Source organism: Protomyctophum parallelum, assembly GCF_964188405.1.
Source record: "Protomyctophum parallelum genome assembly, chromosome: 13".
NCBI classification, from domain to species: Eukaryota; Metazoa; Chordata; class Actinopteri; order Myctophiformes; family Myctophidae; genus Protomyctophum; species Protomyctophum parallelum.
This window is the reverse complement of record NC_139708.1, coordinates 37,740,612-37,762,558: the sequence shown is the minus strand read 5'-3', so window position 1 is coordinate 37,762,558 and position 21,947 is coordinate 37,740,612. Positions and strand designations below refer to the sequence as shown.

Here is a 21,947-nt window from a genome sequence, read left to right as displayed (position 1 = left end):
ACAGTTTTCAGGAGTAGCCCGCTTTGTACAAATCGCCACAACTCCTCAACGCAGCGTCCGATTGCGATGAAACTGTGCACGCATATTCCCACTAGGCTGAGGAAGAAATCCTGGTGGAGACCTGTGCCCAGGGCACTTTTTATTTGTTTATGTGTGTGTGTATATGTGTGTGTGATGTGATTGTTTGTAAAGTATGTCTTGTCTTTAAACCTGAAAATGTATAAATAAAATTGTAAATACAAATAAAATAATTGGGGGTGAAAGCAGCAGGAAATATACAAGAATAATCAGAAGAGATATATGCAGTACATCTGATTTAACTGTATGGCAAATATAGTGATGATTGAAAATAAATGTCCACAAGTGTAGTAGGCAGTAGAAGTATAGTAAAGTTATACGCATAATTATGCATTATACTAACCTTGTATCAAGACGGTTATAATATTGTTGTCAGGGCTGATGTCACTCCTACCTAGTTGTGACGTCATCCCCTCCTTATATAAGGCATCATTGCCAGCACCGTCTCTGTCGGATTATCATTTTCTATCTAGTCTGTTTGAGAATCTAAGCTCTAAAAGCCTTTCAGTTTAAGTTTTTATCAACTTGTCCGTAAAGGTAAAGATATAGCCAAGACCCAACTCCGGATTATACCAGCTGGTCAGCACCCCCTGCTCTTGTGACTGTTAACTGTGAGTGGACGACCCAATTAAGCATTACACTTGTTTACAACAGGGTCCACATTGTTCAATTCATGAAAACATTTAGAGACATACAAATAGACACTTCTTACAGATGTCTATAAGATTGTATGCCAATAAACACTTTCCAATTGCTGGGCCGTCGATGTCTGAGACAGACACTACAACTACAGTACTACAAATTATGAATTACGGCTCTTGAATATTCTATTTCTTTGGCCAGGGGCCATAATTATTACTTTGCTTTCTGGGTTTAACCACAATACTATCGGAAACTTCAAGTTCCACAATCCTTTGCGTTTGCATGCAAGTTGTTTCCGCATTTGCGCAGAGGGAAGTTCTCAGTACATAACACTACACACGTTGGAATCCAGCATGGCGGACGGAGAAGAAGACCGTGCTGCGACGATAACAGATGAAACACTAGAAGGATCCATTAGTGATGATGATGATGATATCAGTGATGATAGCAGCGCTGAGACTGTCGAGCAAGTGAAGACCTTCAAGGACTTGGTACGTTTTTTCTTCATTTTATTTTACTTTCCATGGACGGCTAACGGCTTAGCTGCAGCTGAAAACACAACTCGGCTATTAACTTATCTATGCTATAACACTCGTCTCCCTGACACTTTTTAAACAACAACACTTATTTCAAGCACATTGTCTCATCATTTGTGTTGATTGATTGATGAATGTATTAACAGATTGGAGAATTACAGTACATTCCAAGCACAAACTGTTAACTGTTGACGACACCATGTAGCATTACACTTGTTTACAATAGGGCCCACCATGTTCAATTCTTCATAACAATTAGACGTACACATATTCTACATATTCTACAGCCTACTCTATATATAGCAAAATAAAATGTGTTTGATTTGACGTCAATCATGGCCCTGATGATCACGATGTCTGCTCAATCAACAGGGAGTCACAGAAGTGCTCTGCGAAGCCTGTGATCAGCTGGGATGGAAGACCCCCACCCCCATTCAGATAGAAGCCATCCCAGTGGCCCTGCAAGGTGAGGCAACATGCTACAAAACATGATCTGTATGTTAAAGGACCACTTTTCAACCTATCTTCATTATAATAGGTCCTCACTAATAATCATGAAAAAATGGTGCAATTCTTTTTCTACTCGGTCTGTGTCTCATAGGAGGGGTGTGGGCAGTTCAGAAACCGTCTTCCTGTGACATCATCGATGGGGAATACAAGCTAATAAAAACTGCAGGCTTTCTAGTCCTGAAAAGTTGCAATGCGAAAATGGAAGCCATCGTTCTCACGATAATGAAAATCTAAATATTTTTGTAAAGAAATGTTGTTTAAAAAAAGATCTGCCTAATGATGTCACTGGAAGACGGTTTCTAAACTGCCCACAGCCGTCCTATGAGACACAGACTGAGTAGGAAACAATCTTGACATTTTTTTATGATTATTAGTGAGGACCTATTATATGAAGATAGTTTGAAAAGTGGTGAAGTGGTCCTTTAAGGTGAATGCCAAATGATAGCCTAAAGATCTATCCATTTAGGCCTGACGTCGAAATTAAAAAAATATATATTTTTTTGTTTTCTGAAAAACCCATGTTTCTATGTCAGTGGGTTCTCAAACATATTCATGTCAAGGACCCCCCATATATATATGACATTGACCGCCGACCCCCATCTGGAAATATGTTGTTCCAGGGACCCCCCCGGTAGCGAAGATTTGAGTTAAAAACTCGCTCTGTAACAATATATATTCAAAGATTTGAGTTAAAAACTCTCTCTGTAACAATATATATTCAAAGATTTGAGTTAAAAACTCTCTCTGTAACAATATATATTCAAAGATTTGAGTTAAAAACTCGCTCTGTAACAATATATATTCAAAGATTTGAGTTAAAAACTCGCTCTGTAACAATATACATTCAAAGATTTTAAACTCTCTGTAACAATATACATTCAAAGATTTGAGTTAAAAACTCGCTCTGTAACAATATATATTCAAAGATTTGAGTTAAAAACTCGCTCTGTAACAATATATATTCAAAGATTTCAGGCACATTTTCACGATTTTTCAAAAATAGCAGATCTACAACTTGTAGATCTGCTATTTTTCAACAGCTAAAGTGTAACATAATGGTTGAAACACCAAAATGGGTTAAAGTCCCGTAGATGTATTTCTCTACGAGAGTTTTAAGTGTCCTCACTCCTGTGTTAAGCCAAAGGGTCGCCATGACAACTCCATGTAGGCCAAACGGTTGCAAGGAGTTGCATGGTGACCATTTGGTGTCATTGGACTCGGGACAACGTGCGTCAACGTGCAACAGGACATATCCCACCGCTGGCACAACGCTAAAACAGTCTCGACTCTTTAGTGTGGTTAGGGCTTTACAGTACACTGCAGAAATGGTAAATGGTGTATTTATATAGCGCCTTTATCCAAAGCGCTTTACATAGATTGTGCATTACAGATTCACCCATTCACACACACATTCATACACCGATGGCGGCGGAAACCATGCAAGGCACATCAGGAGCAATTAGGGGTTCAGTGTCTTGCTCAAGGACACTTCGACACTAACTCTGGGGGAGCCCGGGTTCGAACTGGCAACCTTGCGGTTCCCATCCATCCAGCCACTCTACCCCTGAGCCACCGCCGCCCCTAGACAGAGACACCCTTTCAGAATTAACAACTCCGAACATGTACAAATGCAAAATATAAGGTGCTTATACCCTCTTGCCCCAAATGTTAGAGAGGTGGCAGGAGTTCTTGTGCAATGTATTAGTCTGTCGTTTTCAATAAAGAGGTGTTTTAGTCCCATAAGTGGCCGAAGGCCATTACCCCCTCCTCGCTTCCTGTTTACGTAAAGCGTGATTCCGGACGTGCCACCATTGGAAACTTCCGACAGAATCGGACACATATGTGACTAAAATTAATCTTTATTGAAAACTATGGACCAATACATTGCACAAGAACTCCTGCCACCTCCCTAACATTTGGGGTAAAAAGGAGGTAAGCACCTTTTATAGTTTTGCTCAATCTGAAATGGTGTCTCTGCAGCGTACACAGGGGTGAGGGCACCTAACCCATTCTCACCTGAGATCAGATTCATACGAGGTTTCCACTGGACACACACTGGTCTGATTAACCCATTCTGACCTGAGATCAGATTCTAAAAATGTCAGTCGTTCTTCGATTTTTCAAAAATAGCAGACCTACAAGCTCGTAGCGCGCCACTCGGTGGCGCGATATGAGCTTGTAGATCTGCTATTTTTCAATAGCTAAAGCATAACATGATGCTAACACCAAAATGGGTTCCCCGTTCAGAATGGGTTAAGCTCGTAGAGGAATACATCTACGAGAGTTTACGGTGCCGCGCTACGAGCTTGTAGATCTGCTATTTTTGGAAAAATGTGGCGCAAATCTTTGAATATTCTTTCAGAGCGAACATGTTTTTACTCAAACCTTTGCTTCTGGGGGGTCCCTGGAACAACATATTTTCAGATGGGGGTCGGTGGCCAAATACATATATTTCTGGGGGCCCTTGACGTGAAAATGTTTGAGAACAACTGACATAGACACATGGGTTTTTCAGGAAACTCTCAGGATTTAGAAGACATTTGTAGAATCGTCCTTGGGTCTAAATGGGTTAAATATTAGGATATACAAATGAGTCCAGTAAACTCACTCTGTTCCTTGACTTCCTTCCTTCCTCCCTCTCCATCCTTTACTCAGGGAGAGACGTTATTGGTCTGGCAGAGACGGGTTCAGGGAAAACTGGCGCCTTTGCGCTGCCTATCCTCCAGTCTCTACTCTCCTCAGCGCAGAGGCTTCACACACTGGTTCTCACCCCCACCAGAGAGCTGGCATTTCAGATTGCCGAGCAGTTCGAGGCCCTGGGCTCCAGCATTGGCGTCAAGTGTGGTACGTACGTGGGTACAACGACTCACTGCAGATACAGACGGTGCTGTCAATAAAGTCAAATCTAAAGATGAAATAGAAATGTATAACGTAGCATGTGATTTTATATTTTTAATTGTTTGTGGAATAAGGCTGTCCCCCAAACCTTCAAAAGTGCGGACAATCGCTCGTTACTAGGGATGTCGGGGGTTAACCGGTTAGCCGACCGTTAAGAAACATCCGAATATTCTCATCCGCTTTAACGGTTAATTTGCATAATAATAAATACGTGTTCTGATCTTAAATCCCTTTATTTTAGATCGTTTTTAGTAATAGTACAACTTAAACATTACAGAGACTGTAGTTGTCACTGTACAATAATTTAAAACAGTTGTCATATTGCACACATGCCTAAAATTGCTCTTATTTGCGCCGCCCAGCTTGTCACACTCCAGGCTGCATGAACAGCTCTCGGGCGCTGTTTTCTGCCCCCTCAATGTCCCAAAGTTCTCTGTTGTACCTCAATGGCTAGTTTACAAGCCTACAACGGTATCTTTGCGGTAGTCAAAATGTAAGCGAGTGACAGCGAGACGAGATGAACACATGTCGACCGTATCAACGCAGAGACCTACTTATTATTAAATCCATTATTGGCCATTTGGCCGGGAGGGAGAACGTTTACAGCCGCTGCCGCTTCCTCCTCCTCCTCCTCCAATCCATCTCCCCACACTGGCACGGCTTACGGCTATCAAGTTAGCCATGTGCTATCCATGTTTGAGGGTTTTCTCGTCAGCGGAAAGTCAACAAACGGAACACGGTGACATGCATGCTGATCTTCCTTAATAATAAAAAAAAGGCTTAGCCCATGCGTCCAGTGGCTTTATAGTTAGGCTATAGGCTGCTCAGATCTGGACTGGACTTATTTATGTTTTGGAATAGAACCGGCGGACCTCTGTACTGTAGACGCGCAGATGCATGCATGCAGATGTGATGCGTTGTTTATTGATGATTAAGCCTACAACAATTTATTTATATTGTAGCCTTTAATTATGTAGCCTATAATACATGCATATTACATTTGGGGTAGCCTATAAAAAAAAAAGCAAAAATAGGCTATTATATCAGGATGTCCACCCCTGTCCTGCTAAAGCCTGAGAATACAATAATCCAGATTTCCGGCATCAAATGAATGTAATCTCTCTGACATGTAATCTCTCTCACAGTGCTCTTTCGTGCAGACAGGATCTGGATCAGTACCTGTAAATCTGTCTTGATTAACCCATTCTGACCTGAGATCAGATTCATACGAGGTTTCCACTGGACACACACTGGTCTGATGAACCCATTCTGACCTGAGATCAGATTCATACGAGGTTTCCACTGGACACACACTGGTCTGATTAACCCATTCTGACCTGAGATCAGATTCTAAAAATGTCAGTCGCTCTTCGACCAAAATGGGTTCCCGTTCAGAATGGTTTAAGAGCGTCTGCTAAATGCCTAAATTGTATGCAAACTGCAGACTAAACGTGTTGTAGTTTGATCAAACTGTAGTACTGTACATAACGTGCAATGGAAAAAAGCTATCAAAATCCCACTTTACATGATCCAGCACGACCAGCAGCTGACAGCTGTAATTAATTAGTTTCGTGGATTACCTTGCTTTCTGTGGGCTGTGAGGAATGATCTTGCAAATGTTATTATCCCCCCCCCCCCCAAATAAATATCCATAAGGCCTTAACTGTAGGTAATTACAATGCGCCATTAAGCTTCATTAACTGTTTATTTTTGCGGCTGGAAGCGCTGTTAAGTTTCGTATTTTATGGGTTGCATCATGCTGAAAATATCCCATCTGCAAGCTCACAACACGCCGCGTCTACGATGCGCTGTGAGCTTGCAGGACGAGAGTACTCAAGACTTATCTTCACAGATAAACTGTGCAATGTTGCTCGGAAGGTTCGGTGCTCGAAGGTTAATTTAAAAAAAAAAATTAAAAAGAAAAGGATGTCTGCTCGAATATCCCTGCTGAAGCTCGAATCCTAAAAAGCAGGTCTAGGGCGGGGACAGCCTTATAATGTGGAATAACTGTGTAGTTATGTGTAAAGAGCTAACCTCCTTTTGATGTTCATGTTCATTCCAGCTGTCATAGTTGGAGGAATTGATATGATGTCCCAGTCCTTGGTGCTTGCTAAAAAGCCACACATCGTCATTGGTAAGACAACGCCTTGCAATGCTATAAATCCCATATTGACGCAGTGCTGAAAAGAGCCTTTTGATGAGGTATTGATGGTCTACTCTACACTGTGTGTGTGTGTGTGTGTCTGTGTGTCTGTGTGTGTGTGTCTGTGTCTGTGTGTGTGTGTGTGTGTGTCTGCAGCCACCCCAGGGCGCTTAATAGACCACATGGAGAACACCAAGGGTTTCTCCCTACGAGCCCTGAAGTTCCTGGTGATGGACGAGGCAGACAGAATCCTCAACATGGACTTTGAGACAGAGGTGGGTTTTGTAAACCATAGATATTAAAAAAGAATGGATGCCTAATTGGTCATCGGAGCGACGTGAGGGCGGAAGTGCGGAATGCACACTAAGCCACGCTGCCACTCAAGTGACCACTAGCAGATCTACAAGCTTGTAGGTCCGCTATTTTCTTTTAAATTGAGAAAATGTGGCATAAATCTTTCAATATATTCTTTCAGAGCGAACGTTTTTAACTCAAATCTTTGCTTCTGGCCCTGGGGAGTCCCTGGAACAACCTATTTTCAGATGGGGGTCCACGGCAAATTACATATATTTTTGGGGGTTCTTGACATGAAAATGTTTGAGAACCACTGACATAGAAACATAGGGTTTAACCCTGTGAGAACCACTGACATAGAAACATAGCTTTTTTCAGAAAACTGTCTGGATTTAGAAGACGGTTGTAGAATCGTTCCCCATGTCTAAATGGGTTTAACCTCACGGCCTCCAGGATATCCGAGCCTGGTTGAGCCACCCGATGCAGCCTGTGCCTTAATTAATTATGTATTTACTCTGCAGCCCTAAAGTCACAACTGTTGCAACAACTGAACATTTATTTGTTCAAAGATTGTTGGACAACCGCCTCAAACACTAGCCATGTGTTTGAATGGAGAATATAGGTTGCTACCTTCAGGAAGGACATATGGTGTCCCATCATAAAATAATATACAAGACCCGTAGATGTATTTCTACCTTTGTCCACCAGTCGACTTTGAGGCTTAATCAGGAGTTGTAGTAGCCATGGGGTAAGCTGGGCGGTGGACATTGCTCTTGTCTTCATGTCTTTATGTATGTAATATTGTTTCGTTCTTTGTGTTATGTCAAAATGTGTGTAATGTGTATGTGTTCTGCACACATGGCTGCTGGGTCGCAAGACAAATTTCAGTGTGAACTGACAATAAAGTTAAAGTTACTATATCATATATCATGTTAACAAATAAAAGTATCAGAACAAGGACTTCCCATTTCACGCATACCTCAGTGTCAGGCAAGGCCAGAGAATGGACTATTTTAATAATTTCTGAATATTCCTTATTAATTATCATTATTATCTACGTAGTTAATGCTTCCTTGCTCATTCTTTTTATCCAGGTGGATAAAATACTCAAGGTGATCCCCAGGGACAGACGCACCTTCCTCTTCTCTGCCACCATGACCAAAAAGGTACAGACTTCTTCATAGTAAATATTAGCCATGGTTCATGACTCTCGTATTCATACGAGAGTCATGAAGAAACTTCACCCTGTTTTTTGCGCTCGCTGCATTTACAAGATTTCCGTATATATAAATATTCAGATTTCAAATATAAAGTACTCACAATTTGTCCCACGGGTGTTAGTTAGTTGCAGCTCCAGCGATTAGAATTTCTGCATCCCGCGTTGTTTAATAAAAAGCATTTTTATCCGAGGTGTTATTTTGCCATTGGCTTTCAACTACGCGCCCCTATCGGTCGGGAGGAGGGTGGAACTCTGTGTGTTTGATATAGGCACGCTGACTGCCCTGCCAATACAGACTAATAGGCGAGTGCGCTCCCGGTGTGCAACTGTGGATTTCCCAAACGAACCCCGTTTGAAAAAAGTAGCCGGGGAGCTCGGACAAAAATGCTTTTTATTAAACAACGCGGGATGCAGCAATTCTAATCGCTGGCGCTGCTACTAACTAACACCCGTGGGACACTTTGTGAGTACTTTATATTTGAAATCTGAATGTTTATATATACGGAAATCTTGTAAATGCAGCGAGCGCAAAAAACAGGGCAAAGTTTCTGCATGACTGTCATGATAATCATCATGGCAGTCATGTTTCAGGGCTAAGTAAATATTAACCCATTCTGGACGGGAACCCCTTTTGGTTGCATTATGTTATACTTTAGCTGCTGAAAAATCATGACAATGTGGCACAAATCTTTGAGAATATATACTGTCGTATATATATATATATACAGTGCCTTCGGAAAGTATTCACACCCCTTCACTTTTACCACATTTTGTTTTGTTACAGCCTCATTTCAAAATGGATTAAATTCGTTTTTTCCTCATCAATCTACACACAATACCCCATAATGATGAAGTGAAAAAAGTTTTGTCAAATATTTATTTATTTATTAAAAATAAGAAACTGGAAAAACACATGTACATAAGTATTCACACTCTTGACTTAGTACCAAGTTGAGGCACCTTTGGCAGCAATTACAGCCTTAAGCCTTTTTGGGAATGATCCTACAAGCTTGGCACACTTGAATTTGGGGTATTTTCCCCCTTTTTCTCTGCAGATCCTCTCAAGCTCTGTCAGGTTAGACGGGGAGCGTCGCTACACAGCTATTTTCAGGTACTTCCAGAGAGGCTCAATGGGGTTCAAGTCTGGGCTCTGGCTGGGCCACTCAAGGACTTTCACAGAGTTGTCCTAAAACCAATCCTTCATTATCTTAGCTGTGTGCTTGGGGTCGTTGTCCTGTTGGAAGGTGAATTGTTGAACAAGTCGGAGGTCCTGAGCGCTCTGGAGCAGGTTTTCATCCAGAATGTCTGTACACTGCTCCATTTATCTTTCCTTTTATCCTGACAAGTCTCCCAGTTCCTGCCGTTGAAAGACATCCCCACAGCATGATGCTGCCACCACCATGCTTCACCGTAGGGATGGTATTTGCCAGGTGATGAGCGGTGCCTGGTTTCCTCCAGACCGAAGCCTCTCCTCAATAAAAGGCACATGACAGCCGGGCGTCACAGCGCACTTGGAGTTTGCCAAAAAGGCACCTAAACGACTCTCAGACCATTATTAACAAGATTATCTTGTCTGATGAAACCAAAATAGAGATTTTTGGCCTGAATGCCAAGCGTTACATCTGGAGGAAACCAGGCACCACTCGTCACCTGGCAAATACCATCCCTACGGTGAAGCATGGTGGTGGCAGCATCATGCTGTGGGGAGAAGAAGTCTCCCAGGAACTGGGAGACTTGTCAGGATAGAGGGAAAGATGAATGGAGCAGTGTACAGAGACATCCTGGATGAAAACCTGCTCCAGAGCGCTCAGGACCTCCGACTTGGTCAACAATTCACCTTCCAACAGGACAACGACCCCAAGCACACAGCTAAGATAATGAAGGATTGGTTTTAGGACAACTCTGTGAAAGTCCTTGAGTGGCCCAGCCAGAGCCCAGACTTAAACCCCATTGAGCATCTCTGGAAGGACCTGAAAATAGCTGTGTAGCGACGCTCCCCGTCTAACCTGACAGAGCTTGAGAGGATCTGCAGAGAAAAAGGGGGAAAATACCCCAAATTCAAGTGTGCCAAGCTTGTAGCATCATTCCCAAAAAGTCTTAAGGCTGTAATTGCTTCCAAAGGTGCCTCAACTTAGTACTAAGTCAAGAGTGTGAATACTTATGTACATGTGTTTTTCCAGCTTCTTATTTTTAATAAATTAACAAAATATTTGACAAAACTTTTTTCACTTCATCATTATGGGGTATTGTGTGTAGATTGATGAGGAAAAAAACGAATTGAATCCATTTTGAAATGAGGCTGTAACAAAACAAAATGTGGTAAAAGTGAAGGGGTGTGAATACTTTCCGAAGGCACTGTATATATACATGTTTTTTTGTGTTGGTTTTCCTTCCAATTACAACGTATTTCTGCCACAGGTCCAGAAACTGCAGAGAGCAGCGTTGAAAGATCCCGTGAAATGTGCCGTAAACACCAAATATTCCACCGTAGAAAAACTGCAGCAATACTACGTCTTCATACCTTCCAAATACAAGGTATTTAACACAGTGACATGCAATTGAGGTTGAAACAAATATTGTAGCTCTATTAATTGCATTTTTTATAAAGAATTGCATATTTATAGCGCTTTTCCAAGTGCTCAAAGTGCTTTACAAATGGTTAATTAATTCATACATTGGGAAGGTAATTATGAAGGTAATTTTCCAATTGTAATTGTCCAATCAAAGGGCTTTGCTTAACCCATTCTGAACGGGAACCCATTTTGGTGTTAGCATCATGTTATGCTTTAGCTATTGAAAAACAGCAGATCTACAAGCTCGTAGCGCGCCACCGAGTGGCGCGCTACGAGCTTGTAGGTCTGCTATTTTTGAAAAATCGAAGAACGACTGTGACATTTTTTAGAATCTGATCTCGGGTCAGAATGGGTTAATCAGACCAGTGTGTGTCCAGTGGAAAACCTCGTATGAATCTGATCTCAGGTCAGCATGGGTTAAATGAAAGTACAGTTGGCAGCATGTGTTTATGCCGGTGTCTTTTGGCAGGACTGTTACCTGGTGTCCATTCTGAACGAACTGGCGGGGAACTCCTTTATCATTTTCTGCACCACGTGTCACAGTGCCCAGCGGGTGGCGCTATTGCTAAGGAACCTGGGAATCACTGCTATCCCACTGCATGGCCAGTTGAGTCAGGTAAAGATCACATCAGGGCACCTTGGAGTCACACTTTAAACCCATTCTGAACGGGAACCCCTTTTGGTGTTTTAAGCATTATGTTATACTTTAGCTATTGGAAAAAATAGCAGATCTATAAGCTCATAGCGAGGCACCGAGTGACGCGCGACGAGCTTGTAGATCTGCAATTTTTTTTTTTTAAGTTTGTGAAATCGTGTGCAAATCTTTGAATATATACTCTTTCACAGCAAACATTTTAACTCAAATATTTGCCAAATATTTTCTTCTGAAGGGGGGGGTGGGGTGGAGGTCGGTGGGGTCGGTGGCCAATTCCATATCATTTTGTGGGTCCTTGTTATGAAATAGTTTGAGAACCAATGATTTCTTCTGAAAACTCATGATTTTGAAGACATTTTGTAGAATCTGCTTCTTAACCCATTCTGACCGGGCACCCATTTTGATGTTGGCATCATGTTATGCTTTAGCTTTTGAAAAATCGAAGAACGACTGACATTTTTAGAATCTGATCTCAGGTCAGAATGGGTTCATCAGACCAGTGTGTGTCCAGTGAAAACCTCGTATGAATCTGATCTCAGGTCAGAATGGGTTAAAGGGTTGAACACTTTAATGACTTTAGAAAGAGGATCGATGGAACAACATTATTTTATTTATTCTTTCTTTCTTTCTTTCTTTCTTTCTTTCTTGTTTATTATTTTCCAGTTCATATACGCCTCAGGTGTTATGTAAAATACTGCAACAAGTACGTTGAACAAGCTGACACCCACAAACGAGCTTGTAGGTCTGCTATCTTTTCAAAGTTGTGAAAATGTGGTGCAAATCTTTGAATATATATTTCAGAGCGAACATTTTTAACTAAAATGTTTGCTTCTGGGGGGGACCCTGGAACAACATATTTTGAGATGGGGGGGGGGGGGGGTCCGTGGCCCAATACAGATAATTCTGGGTGACATCGTTGACATGAAAAAGTTTGAGCACTGCACAACTGACATAGAGACATGGGTTTTTCAGAGAACTATTGTGAATAGTAGAATAGAAGCCTTTTTTTAAATCGACATCAGTCCAAAACGTTGTCGCCCCCCCCCCCCCCCCCCCCCCCCCCCCCCCCCCAAAAAACCAATTGCACTGCAGTATTCACTAAACCCCCCCCCCCCCCCTCTTGTCTATTTCTGTCTGACCTGTCAGAATAAACGTCTAGGCGCACTGAACAAATTCAAGTCCAAGTCCCGGTCCGTGCTGCTGGCCACTGACGTGGCATCGCGAGGCCTGGACATCCCACACGTCGACTGTGTGATCAACTACGACATCCCCACTCACTCCAAGGTACTGTGTGATCAACTACGACATCCCCACTCACTCCAAGGTACTGTGTGATCAACTACGACATCCCCACTCACTCCAAGGTACTGTGTGATCAACTACGACATCCCCACTCACTCCAAGGTACTGTGTGATCAACTACGACATCCCCACTCACTCCAAGGTACTGTGTGATCAACTACGACATCCCCACTCACTCCAAGGTACTGTGTGATCAACTACGACATCCCCACTCACTCCAAGGTACTGTGTGATCAACTACGACATCCCCATTCACTCCAAGGTACTGTGTGATCAACTACGACATCCCCACTCACTCCAAGGTACTGTGTGATCAACTACGACATCCCCACTCACTCCAAGGTACTGTGTGATCAACTACGACATCCCCATTCACTCCAAGGTACTGTGTGATCAACTACGACATCCCCACTCACTCCAAGGTACTGTGTGATCAACTACGACATCCCCACTCACTCCAAGGTACTGTGTGATCAACTATGACATCCCCACTCACTCCAAGGTACTGTGTGATCAACTACGACATCCCCACTCACTCCAAGGTACTGTGTGATCAACTACGACATCCCCATTCACTCCAAGGTACTGTGTGATCAACTACGACATCCCCACTCACTCCAAGGTACTGTGTGATCAACTACGACATCCCCACTCACTCCAAGGTACTGTGTGATCAACTACGACATCCCCATTCACTCCAAGGTACTGTGTGATCAACTACGACATCCCCACTCACTCCAAGGTACTGTGTGATCAACTACGACATCCCCACTCACTCCAAGGTACTGTGTGATCAACTACGACATCCCCACTCACTCCAAGGTACTGTGTGATCAACTACGACATCCCCACTCACTCCAAGGTACTGTGTGATCAACTACGACATCCCCACTCACTCCAAGGTACCCACTACGACATCCCCACTCACTCCAAGGTACCCACTACGACATCCCCACTCACTCCAAGGTACCCACTACGACATCCCCACTCACTCCAAGGTACCCACTACGACATCCCCACTCACTCCAAGGTACCCACTACGACATCCCCACTCACTCCAAGGTACCCACTACGACATCCCCACTCACTCCAAGGTACCCACTACGACATCCCCACTCACTCCAAGGTACCCAAGTGTTCACATGCAAACGCATCACACTCGGTACATTTCTATTTTAGTTTTAGTCACGGACTCTTTGGAATAAAACTTATATTTTAGTCACCTGTGGAATGTTTTAGTGGTTGGACTAGTTTGAGTCGACTAAATCTACAGTTGATTTTTCTAGACTAAAATGTATTTTGTCGGGCCTTGATGCCGTCGTGATGACTGATGTTACACTTGCTGAAAATAGCCGATCTACGAGCTCACAACGCGTCACGCTGCGATGCGTTGTGAGCTTGTAGATCTGAAAACCAAGTGTGGATCTCTTGTCCACTAGTCCCTTTCTAACATTTTAGTCTAGTTTTTATTTGTTGACGAAATTGTCAGTATTTCGTTAGTCATCATAGCTTAGTTTTCATTTAGTTTTCGCCAGTGAACCCATTTTAGTCGGGCACCCATTTTGGTGTCAGCATCATGTCGCGCTTTAGCTATTGAAAAATAGCAGATCTACAAGCTCATAGCGCGCCACCGAGTGGCGCGCTATGAGCTTGTAGGTCTGCTATTTTTGAAAAATCGAAGAGCGACTGACATTTTTAGAATCTGATCTCAGGTCAGAATGGGTTAATCAGACCAGTGTGTGTCCAGTGGAAACCTCGTATGAATCTGATCTCAGGTCAGAATGGGTTAAAAAAGGTCGTCGGACATTTTTCGTCATAGTATTAGTCGACTAAATCAACACTGATTACACTGTGTACTGTTCTTGCGCTCTCTCTCTCTCTCTCTCTCTCTCTCTCTCTCCCCCCCTCGCTCGGTATGCTCTCAACACTTAAATTACACTAAAAATTCATTTTTTTTAGGGTCATTTAAAAATTAATTTATCTGTCTATAAAGCTCTCAATGGTCTCGCACCTCCGTACCTCCGTGACTGCCTACCTAGATATGTCCCTAACAGCCCCCTCAGGTCCTCCAATGCTGGCCTACTTGAAGTGCCTAAAAGAATGTGCACAAAAGAATATGGTGAGGCAGCTTTTTGCTTCTACGGCCCAACAGCCTGGAATAAACTTCCATTCGAGCTCAGACACGCACCCTCTGTAGACATTTTTAAATCTCAACTCAAGACTCACCTCTTCACTCTTGCTTTTAGTTGAGTTTTACTATGCACGTTCCTACCCTGCCCTGACTGATTTGCTGCATGTGGTGTTTTTATTTGTTTTTATTTATTTTATGTTCTTATATTTATCATTTTGTTCTTTGCCATTGTTCTATCATTTTAACTACTTGTGTTTTATTGTATTATATTTTTGTGTCCTGCCCTGTGAAGCACTTTGAGCTGCATTTATGTATGAAAGGTGCTATACAAATAAAGTTTATTATTCACTGTCACTAAAGTAATAATATGACAGGTGACCTTGCCTAACTAATGTGTCTGTCTGTCTGTCTGTCTGTCTGTCTGTCTGTCTGTCTGTCTGTCTGTCTGTCTGTCTGTCTGTCTGTCTGTCTGTCTGTCCATCTCAGGACTACATCCACAGAGTGGGGCGAACGGCCAGAGCAGGGCGCTCTGGGAAATCCATTACTTTTGTCACTCAGTAAGTTTTTTTAACCCATTTTCGACGGGAACCCTTTTGGTGTTTTAAACATTGTTATAATGTAGCTATTGAAAAATAGCAGATCTACAAGCTCATAGTGCGCCACCGAGTGGCACGCTACGAACTTGTAGGTCTGCTATTTTTTGAAATATCGTGAAAATGTGCCTCAAATCTTTTAATATATATTATTACAGAGTGAATATTTTAACTCAAATCTTTGCTTCTGGGGAGGTCTCTGGAACAACATATTTTCAGATGGGAGGGGCGGAGGCATATTCCATATAGTTTTGCCGTCCTTGACATGAAATATTGAGCACCACTGATAGAGAAACACAAGGTTTTTCAGAAAACTGTCAGGATTTAGGAGACTTTTTTTTTTATGTCAACGTCAGGCCTAAATGGTTTAATTGAACTGGTGCCACCGACTGTCCCAAGCATAAACTTTGGGTAACCCATTCTGAACGGGAACCCATTTTGGTGTTAGCACTATGTTATGCTTTAGCTATTGAAAAATAGCAGATCTACAAGCTCATAGCGCGCCACCGAGTGGCGCGCTACGAGCTTGTAGGTCTGCTATTTTTGAAAAATCGAAGAACGACTGACATAGAAACATAGCTTTTTCAGAACACTGTCAGGATGTAGAAGACATTTTTAGAATCTGATCTTAGGTCAAAAAGGGTTAATATTTTCCTGGAGTCTCATTGTATCAACGTCACATGGTTTTTATGACGACTGATGTCATCACTGAGCATCTACTTAACCCTGTAGGTATGACGTGGAGCTGTTCCAGCGCATTGAAACCCTGATCGGAAAGAAACTCCCTGCTTTCCCGACCCACGAAGAGGAAGTGATGATGCTGGTGGAGAGAGTCAGCGAGGCCCAGAGATATGCCAGATTAGTAAGTCCTAAAATGATATATTTCTGGGTACAGGCTTTAGTTCCGACATACTCATACTATTGAAACCGAAACCTCAATCCCTAACCTAACCATAACCGCAAGCACGGGAGGAGCGCATGTCGGACCATCGCATGTCCCCACGCTTCGGACCTTTGGTGTGTCGGATCTGCGTGTGCACCCCATATTTCTGATGTCTCGCCTGACGTTATAAAATACTGCAGTTAAAAGGACCACTTTTCAACCTATGTTCATATAATGGGTCCTCACTAATGTTCATGATAAAATGCCACAATTAATTTTTTCCTACTCGGTCTGTGTCTCATAGGATAGGGCTGCGTGCAGTTCAGAAACCCATCGTTAAGCAGATTTTTTTTTTACAAAAATGTTTAGATTTTTATTATCGTGAGAACGATGGCTTCCATTTTCACATTGCAAGTTTTCAGGACTAGAAAGCCTGCAGTTTATATTAGCTTGGAATCCCCATTGATGATGTCACTGGTGGACAGGCTTCTGAACCGCCCACAGCCCTCCTATGAGACACAGACTGGTTTCTGAACGGCCCACAGCCCTCCTATGAGACACAGACTGGTTTCTGAACTGCCCACAGCCCTCCTATGAGACACAGACTGGTTTCTGAACTGCCCACAGCCCTTCTATGAGACACAGACTGGTTTCTGAACTGCCCGCAGCCCTCCTATGAGACACAGACTGGTTTCTGAACTGCCCACAGCCCTCCTATGAGACACAGACTGGTTTCTTTTTTTTTTTTTTTTTTTAAGATATTTTTTTGCGGCTTACGCCTTTTATTGATTTTTGAAGGGACAGACAGTAGGCTGACAGGAAACGGGAGAGAGATGGGGGGATGACATGCAGTAAAGGCCGTGTCGGGTCCGGGAGTCGAACCCGCGGCACACTGCGACTGGATTACCAGTCCGGTGCCCAGACCGTTACGCTACGGCCTGGGCCCACAGACTGGTTTCTGAACTGCCCACAGCCCTCCTATGAGACACAGACTGGTTTCTGAACCGCCCACAGCCCTCCTATGAGACACAGACTGGTTTCTGAACTGCCCACAGCCCTCCTATGAGACACAGACTGGTTTCTGAACCGCCCACAGCCCTCCTATGAGACACAGACTAGGGATGCACCGAAAGGGAAATTCTTGGCCGAAACCGAATACCGAATATAGGAAACAGTTGGCCGAAAACCGAATACCGAATAGCCGAATACATATTTGTTGTAAAGCTACCTGATTATGGCAAAAGACATGATTATGGTAAAACCTAACTTAAATAATAAACACTTATGGGTCCATTAAAAAAAACATCTAATTAATTGGAGGCTTTGTGATTAATTAATCTCAATTAATCACATTTTAATCGCATATCAATAGGCCTATTTGACCTGAGCAGTGAGCTTTTTTTTCTACATAAGCATAGGCAATAAAACAAGTAGTAATAATAATAGTGATAATATTATTTATATAAAGCTTCTCTGAGTAGGCTACTTAGACACTTTTCAAGGAGAACATGAGAAAACAAATAAAAACAACTTTATTAGAGAAAAACTAAGACTATGGAATAAATTAAAGTGGAATGAGATAGCAATATTCCAGAGGTGGGTTTGAATTTATAGGTGGTGGCATGTCTCTGAGTTTTGGGAAGTGCATTATAGTTGTGGACAGTGAAACCCTGACCATTAAACATGGGCAGACGCAACGATACAGTATCATTCATTGTTAAAGCTCCAAATGATATTCCCATTCGTCTTTGTGTCTGCCCGTGTAAACGCAGCAGCGAGTGTGAGGTGTTAAAACTAACGTTAGCTCCCATGCTAGCTATAGCTTCCCTCGTCAACGGAACAACACCCGTCCACAGATCGGGTGGAAGAGCTGCTGATATCACGTTGCTTGTGCCCGTGGATGGGAAATAAGATTTAAAAGGCTATGGAAGCGTGGATGAAAGGCAAGCACATATGTATGCAATAAAGTTGTGTCGGATCTGCCTGTGCATTGAATGCGACGTGTGTTGTGTTGTGACTGCTGGCTGCTGCCTGCTGAGCTGATGCATAGTTAATGAGCGTCATAAGCATGCGCCCTTCCTGCGCTGAAAGTAGCAGATCTACAAGCTATCTACCCGTCGCAATGCACAGCGTGTTGGGCTTGTACATCTTTGTTTTTCCCGCAGTTTAGTTCGATTCACAACTTTAGGACCACTACTACTATTCGGTGATATTTTTCGGCTTATTTGAGCCGAAACCGAATAGGCCGAAAATACATTTTTAGCCATTTTCGGCTGAATATTTTCGGTGCATCCCTAACACAGACTGGTTTCTGAATCGCCCACAGCCCTCCTATGAGACACAGACTGGTTTCTGAACTGCCCACAGCCCTCCTATGAGACACAGACTGGTTTCTGAACTGCCCACAGCCCTCCTATGAGACACAGACTTGTTTCTGAACTGCCTACAGCCCTCCTATGAGACACAGACTGAGTAGAAGAAAATGGTGCTATTTTATCATGATTATTAGTGAGGACATTTCATTGTGAAAAGTTTCCGGACATTGTTATAATCTGAATGAACATGTTTTGCTGTCTTGCATTCAGGACGGGAACCCCTTTTGGTGTTTTAAGCATTATGTTATACTTTAGCTATTGGAAAAATAGCAGAACTACAAGCTCATACTAGTCATAACTCAGCACAGAGTGGGCTATGAGCTTGTAGATCTGCTATCTTTTTTTTTTATCGCGCAAATCTTGGAATGTATATTCTTTCAGAGCGGACGTTTTTAACTCAAATCTCTGCTTCTGGGGGGGGGGGGTCCCTGGAACAACATGTTTTCAGATGGGGGTCAGCGGCCAGATACAGATAATTCTGGAGGTCCTTGACATGAAAAAATGTTGAGCACTACTGACGTAGAAACATAGGGTTTTTCAGAAACTTTTTTTTTTTTTTTTCTTACAATCTGTCTCGTGTCTAAATGGGTTAACGGCTTAAACTCCTTGCTCAGGAGATGAAGGAGCACAGCGACAAGAAGAAGCGGCAGCGAGGGGGAGATGGAGACGCAGACGACACAGAACAGGCCAGTGGAGTCAGGAAGAAGGTGAAAGGAGGACCGGGAAGCAGCGCCACGAGGGGGAAGAAGAAGGGGGGCCCAGCATTCCGGGGAGGACGCTGACCTCCCCCCCCTTGTCCATGTAATGAAACTGTACATACTGCTTTATTCTATTGACCATAAGGGCCGATTCATACTCTTATTTTAGAGCCGAATAAAAGTCGGTTCGGCGTTGTAGAGCCTACAATGTGACGTCATTTGGCTCTGTAGAGCCTACAATGTGACGTCATTTGGCTCTGTAGAGCCTACAATGTGACGTCATTTGAGGTCCGGGAGGGCGGGTACCACCCTAAAGTCGGCTCTTCGGTGCTACTGAAAATTTCTGACAAGCCGAAATCATTTCGGCACTACAGCGCCGAAACAGCGGTAAAATAGGAGTATGAATCGGCCCTTAGACGTTAACTCTCTTGCTCTTCTTCCTACTCTGGTTTTGAAGTTGGAGCAACATGGTAGGACTGCACGTTAGTCCCACATCCCGTTAGTCTGATATACGTGGCCGGTTATGATTTTTCTATTCATTTGGTCATTAAGGTCCACAGAAGTTATGGCCATTTTTGTATACCACACCATAGACAATATATATGGCAACATTTTCCAAATTTCATTATGCTTTAAGTGTGACATGTCAAACTAGGGTGTTCTCATGAATCTGAATCCATTCCAAGCCTTCGTTTTGCACAAAAAACACTCCTTGGGCTAGAAAACGGCCATACCGTCATCACAAAAAATGTGATGAGGTCAGCACATTTATTTGGGCAAGTGGCAATGCTCTAATTTAGGCCAAGGAGTGTTTTCCGTGCAAAACTAATGCTTGGAATGCATTCAGAATCATGAAAACCCCCTGGTTTGAGCAGGCCTCATTCTGTGGCCTTTAATGATCAAATGAATAGAAGAAACGCAAATAAAAAGTACATGACACCACAGGTTAAACTCTATTCCTTGAGCTGTTGGGCCTGTGGCCCTCAACTAAAGACTCACCCCGTGCTTTCCGCAAACGATTAGGGTCAGTAATGTCGGACTAATGATGAAGGCCCAAAAAGATGAATGCCTGTCTATAGTTGTTACCATCCATTAAGGACATTCTGAACAGGAACCCATTTTGGTGTTAGCATCATGTCGTGCTTTAGCTATTTAAAAATAGCAGATCTACAAGCTCATATACGAGCTTGTAGGTCTGCTATTCTTGAAAAATCGAAGAACGACTGACATAGAAACATGGCTTTTTCAGAAAACTGTCAGGATGTAGAAGACGTTTATAGAATCTGATCTCAGGTCAGAATGGGTTAAGGACATTTCATATGGACGAGAGAAAATGTTCACCCAGCTGCCCCCCACTGGCATATTTCCGTTTGTAATAAAAAAAAGGTCTCTATAAAAACCAAAGCTTGCACATGTTTTTTTTTGTTTGATGAGCCACTGTGCAATGTCACTTTTCAGACACAGGGGGGAGATGTTTGAGCAGTGCAGACACAGGGGGGAGATGTTTGAGCAGTGCAGACACAGGGGGGAGATGTTTGAGCAGTGCAGACACAGGGGGGAGATGTTTGAGCAGTGCAGACACAGGGGGGAGATGTTTGAGCAGTGCAGTCTGACATTCTGAATACCTGCAAGCTACAGAGCAGGGGTAGGCCATCTTAGGCACCAGTGCCAACATTGGCACAAAGGAGGGTGATCACTGGCACACTTGTAAGTGTGTGAGACAGTATTTCTGGTTTTAAATAAACTATTTTTTAAATGCAGTCAAATAAATTAAGTCCCTCTCATTTGTGTGTAAATTACATCCTGTATTCTACATTCGTTAAAACTGAACTCTTATTGCCCTGAGTCTAATGATCATTATAACAACGTGAAAGAAAATATTTAAAAATAAGGAAAAATGTGTTATTTGTGCACAAGCAAAATATGTTGGACTTTTTCACGTGGTGTCATTAAAGTTAATTAATGTTCATATGGCACACTGATCTAGAAAATAAAAACATGGCACTTCATTTAAAAAAAGGTCGCAGACCCCTGCTGCTATAGAGAATACTTGGAAATGTCGGTGTAAATGTCCATCTGCTTTGAATTGAGTGTTTACTATGAATTATTTATTTGGAGTTGGAGAAAGGGAAGAAAGCCTGCAAATGATATGGTATTGCTTCATCATAAAACTAATGTTATATACCTTACGTGACATTTAGCAATCAATTAAATTGACTGACGTGGTCTGTGGCTCAAATGCCAAATAAATAATAGCTTATATATATTCATGCATGCAAATATATAAAAGTAAGTTATTAAAGTTCTGTGCTGTTGGGGGTTGGTGTATTCCATCCAGTGGGTGTCTGCAATGCGTAGATATATATTACATAGAGAAGGGGGTTGGTGTATTCCATCCAGTGGGTGTCTGCAATGCC

At 42.7% G+C, this 21,947-nt stretch overlaps 1 protein-coding gene across 1 annotated transcript; it reads left to right on the top strand.

Annotated features, from left to right (window-relative positions):
* The first annotated feature begins 1,071 nt into the window (after window positions 1–1,071).
* ddx47 (DEAD (Asp-Glu-Ala-Asp) box polypeptide 47) lies at window positions 1,072–20,956 on the top strand. Its single transcript, XM_083779979.1, has 13 exons — window positions 1,072–1,211; window positions 1,629–1,722; window positions 4,422–4,610; window positions 6,727–6,798; window positions 6,964–7,082; window positions 8,196–8,267; window positions 10,739–10,855; window positions 11,363–11,509; window positions 12,695–12,832; window positions 15,468–15,538; window positions 16,307–16,436; window positions 19,447–19,673; window positions 19,946–20,956. Exons 1-12 carry the CDS (start codon window positions 1,074–1,076, stop codon window positions 19,612–19,614), a joined length of 1,455 nt encoding a protein of 484 aa, XP_083636105.1. The 5' UTR covers window positions 1,072–1,073; the 3' UTR covers window positions 19,615–19,673; window positions 19,946–20,956.
* The last annotated feature ends 991 nt before the right edge of the window (window positions 20,957–21,947 follow it).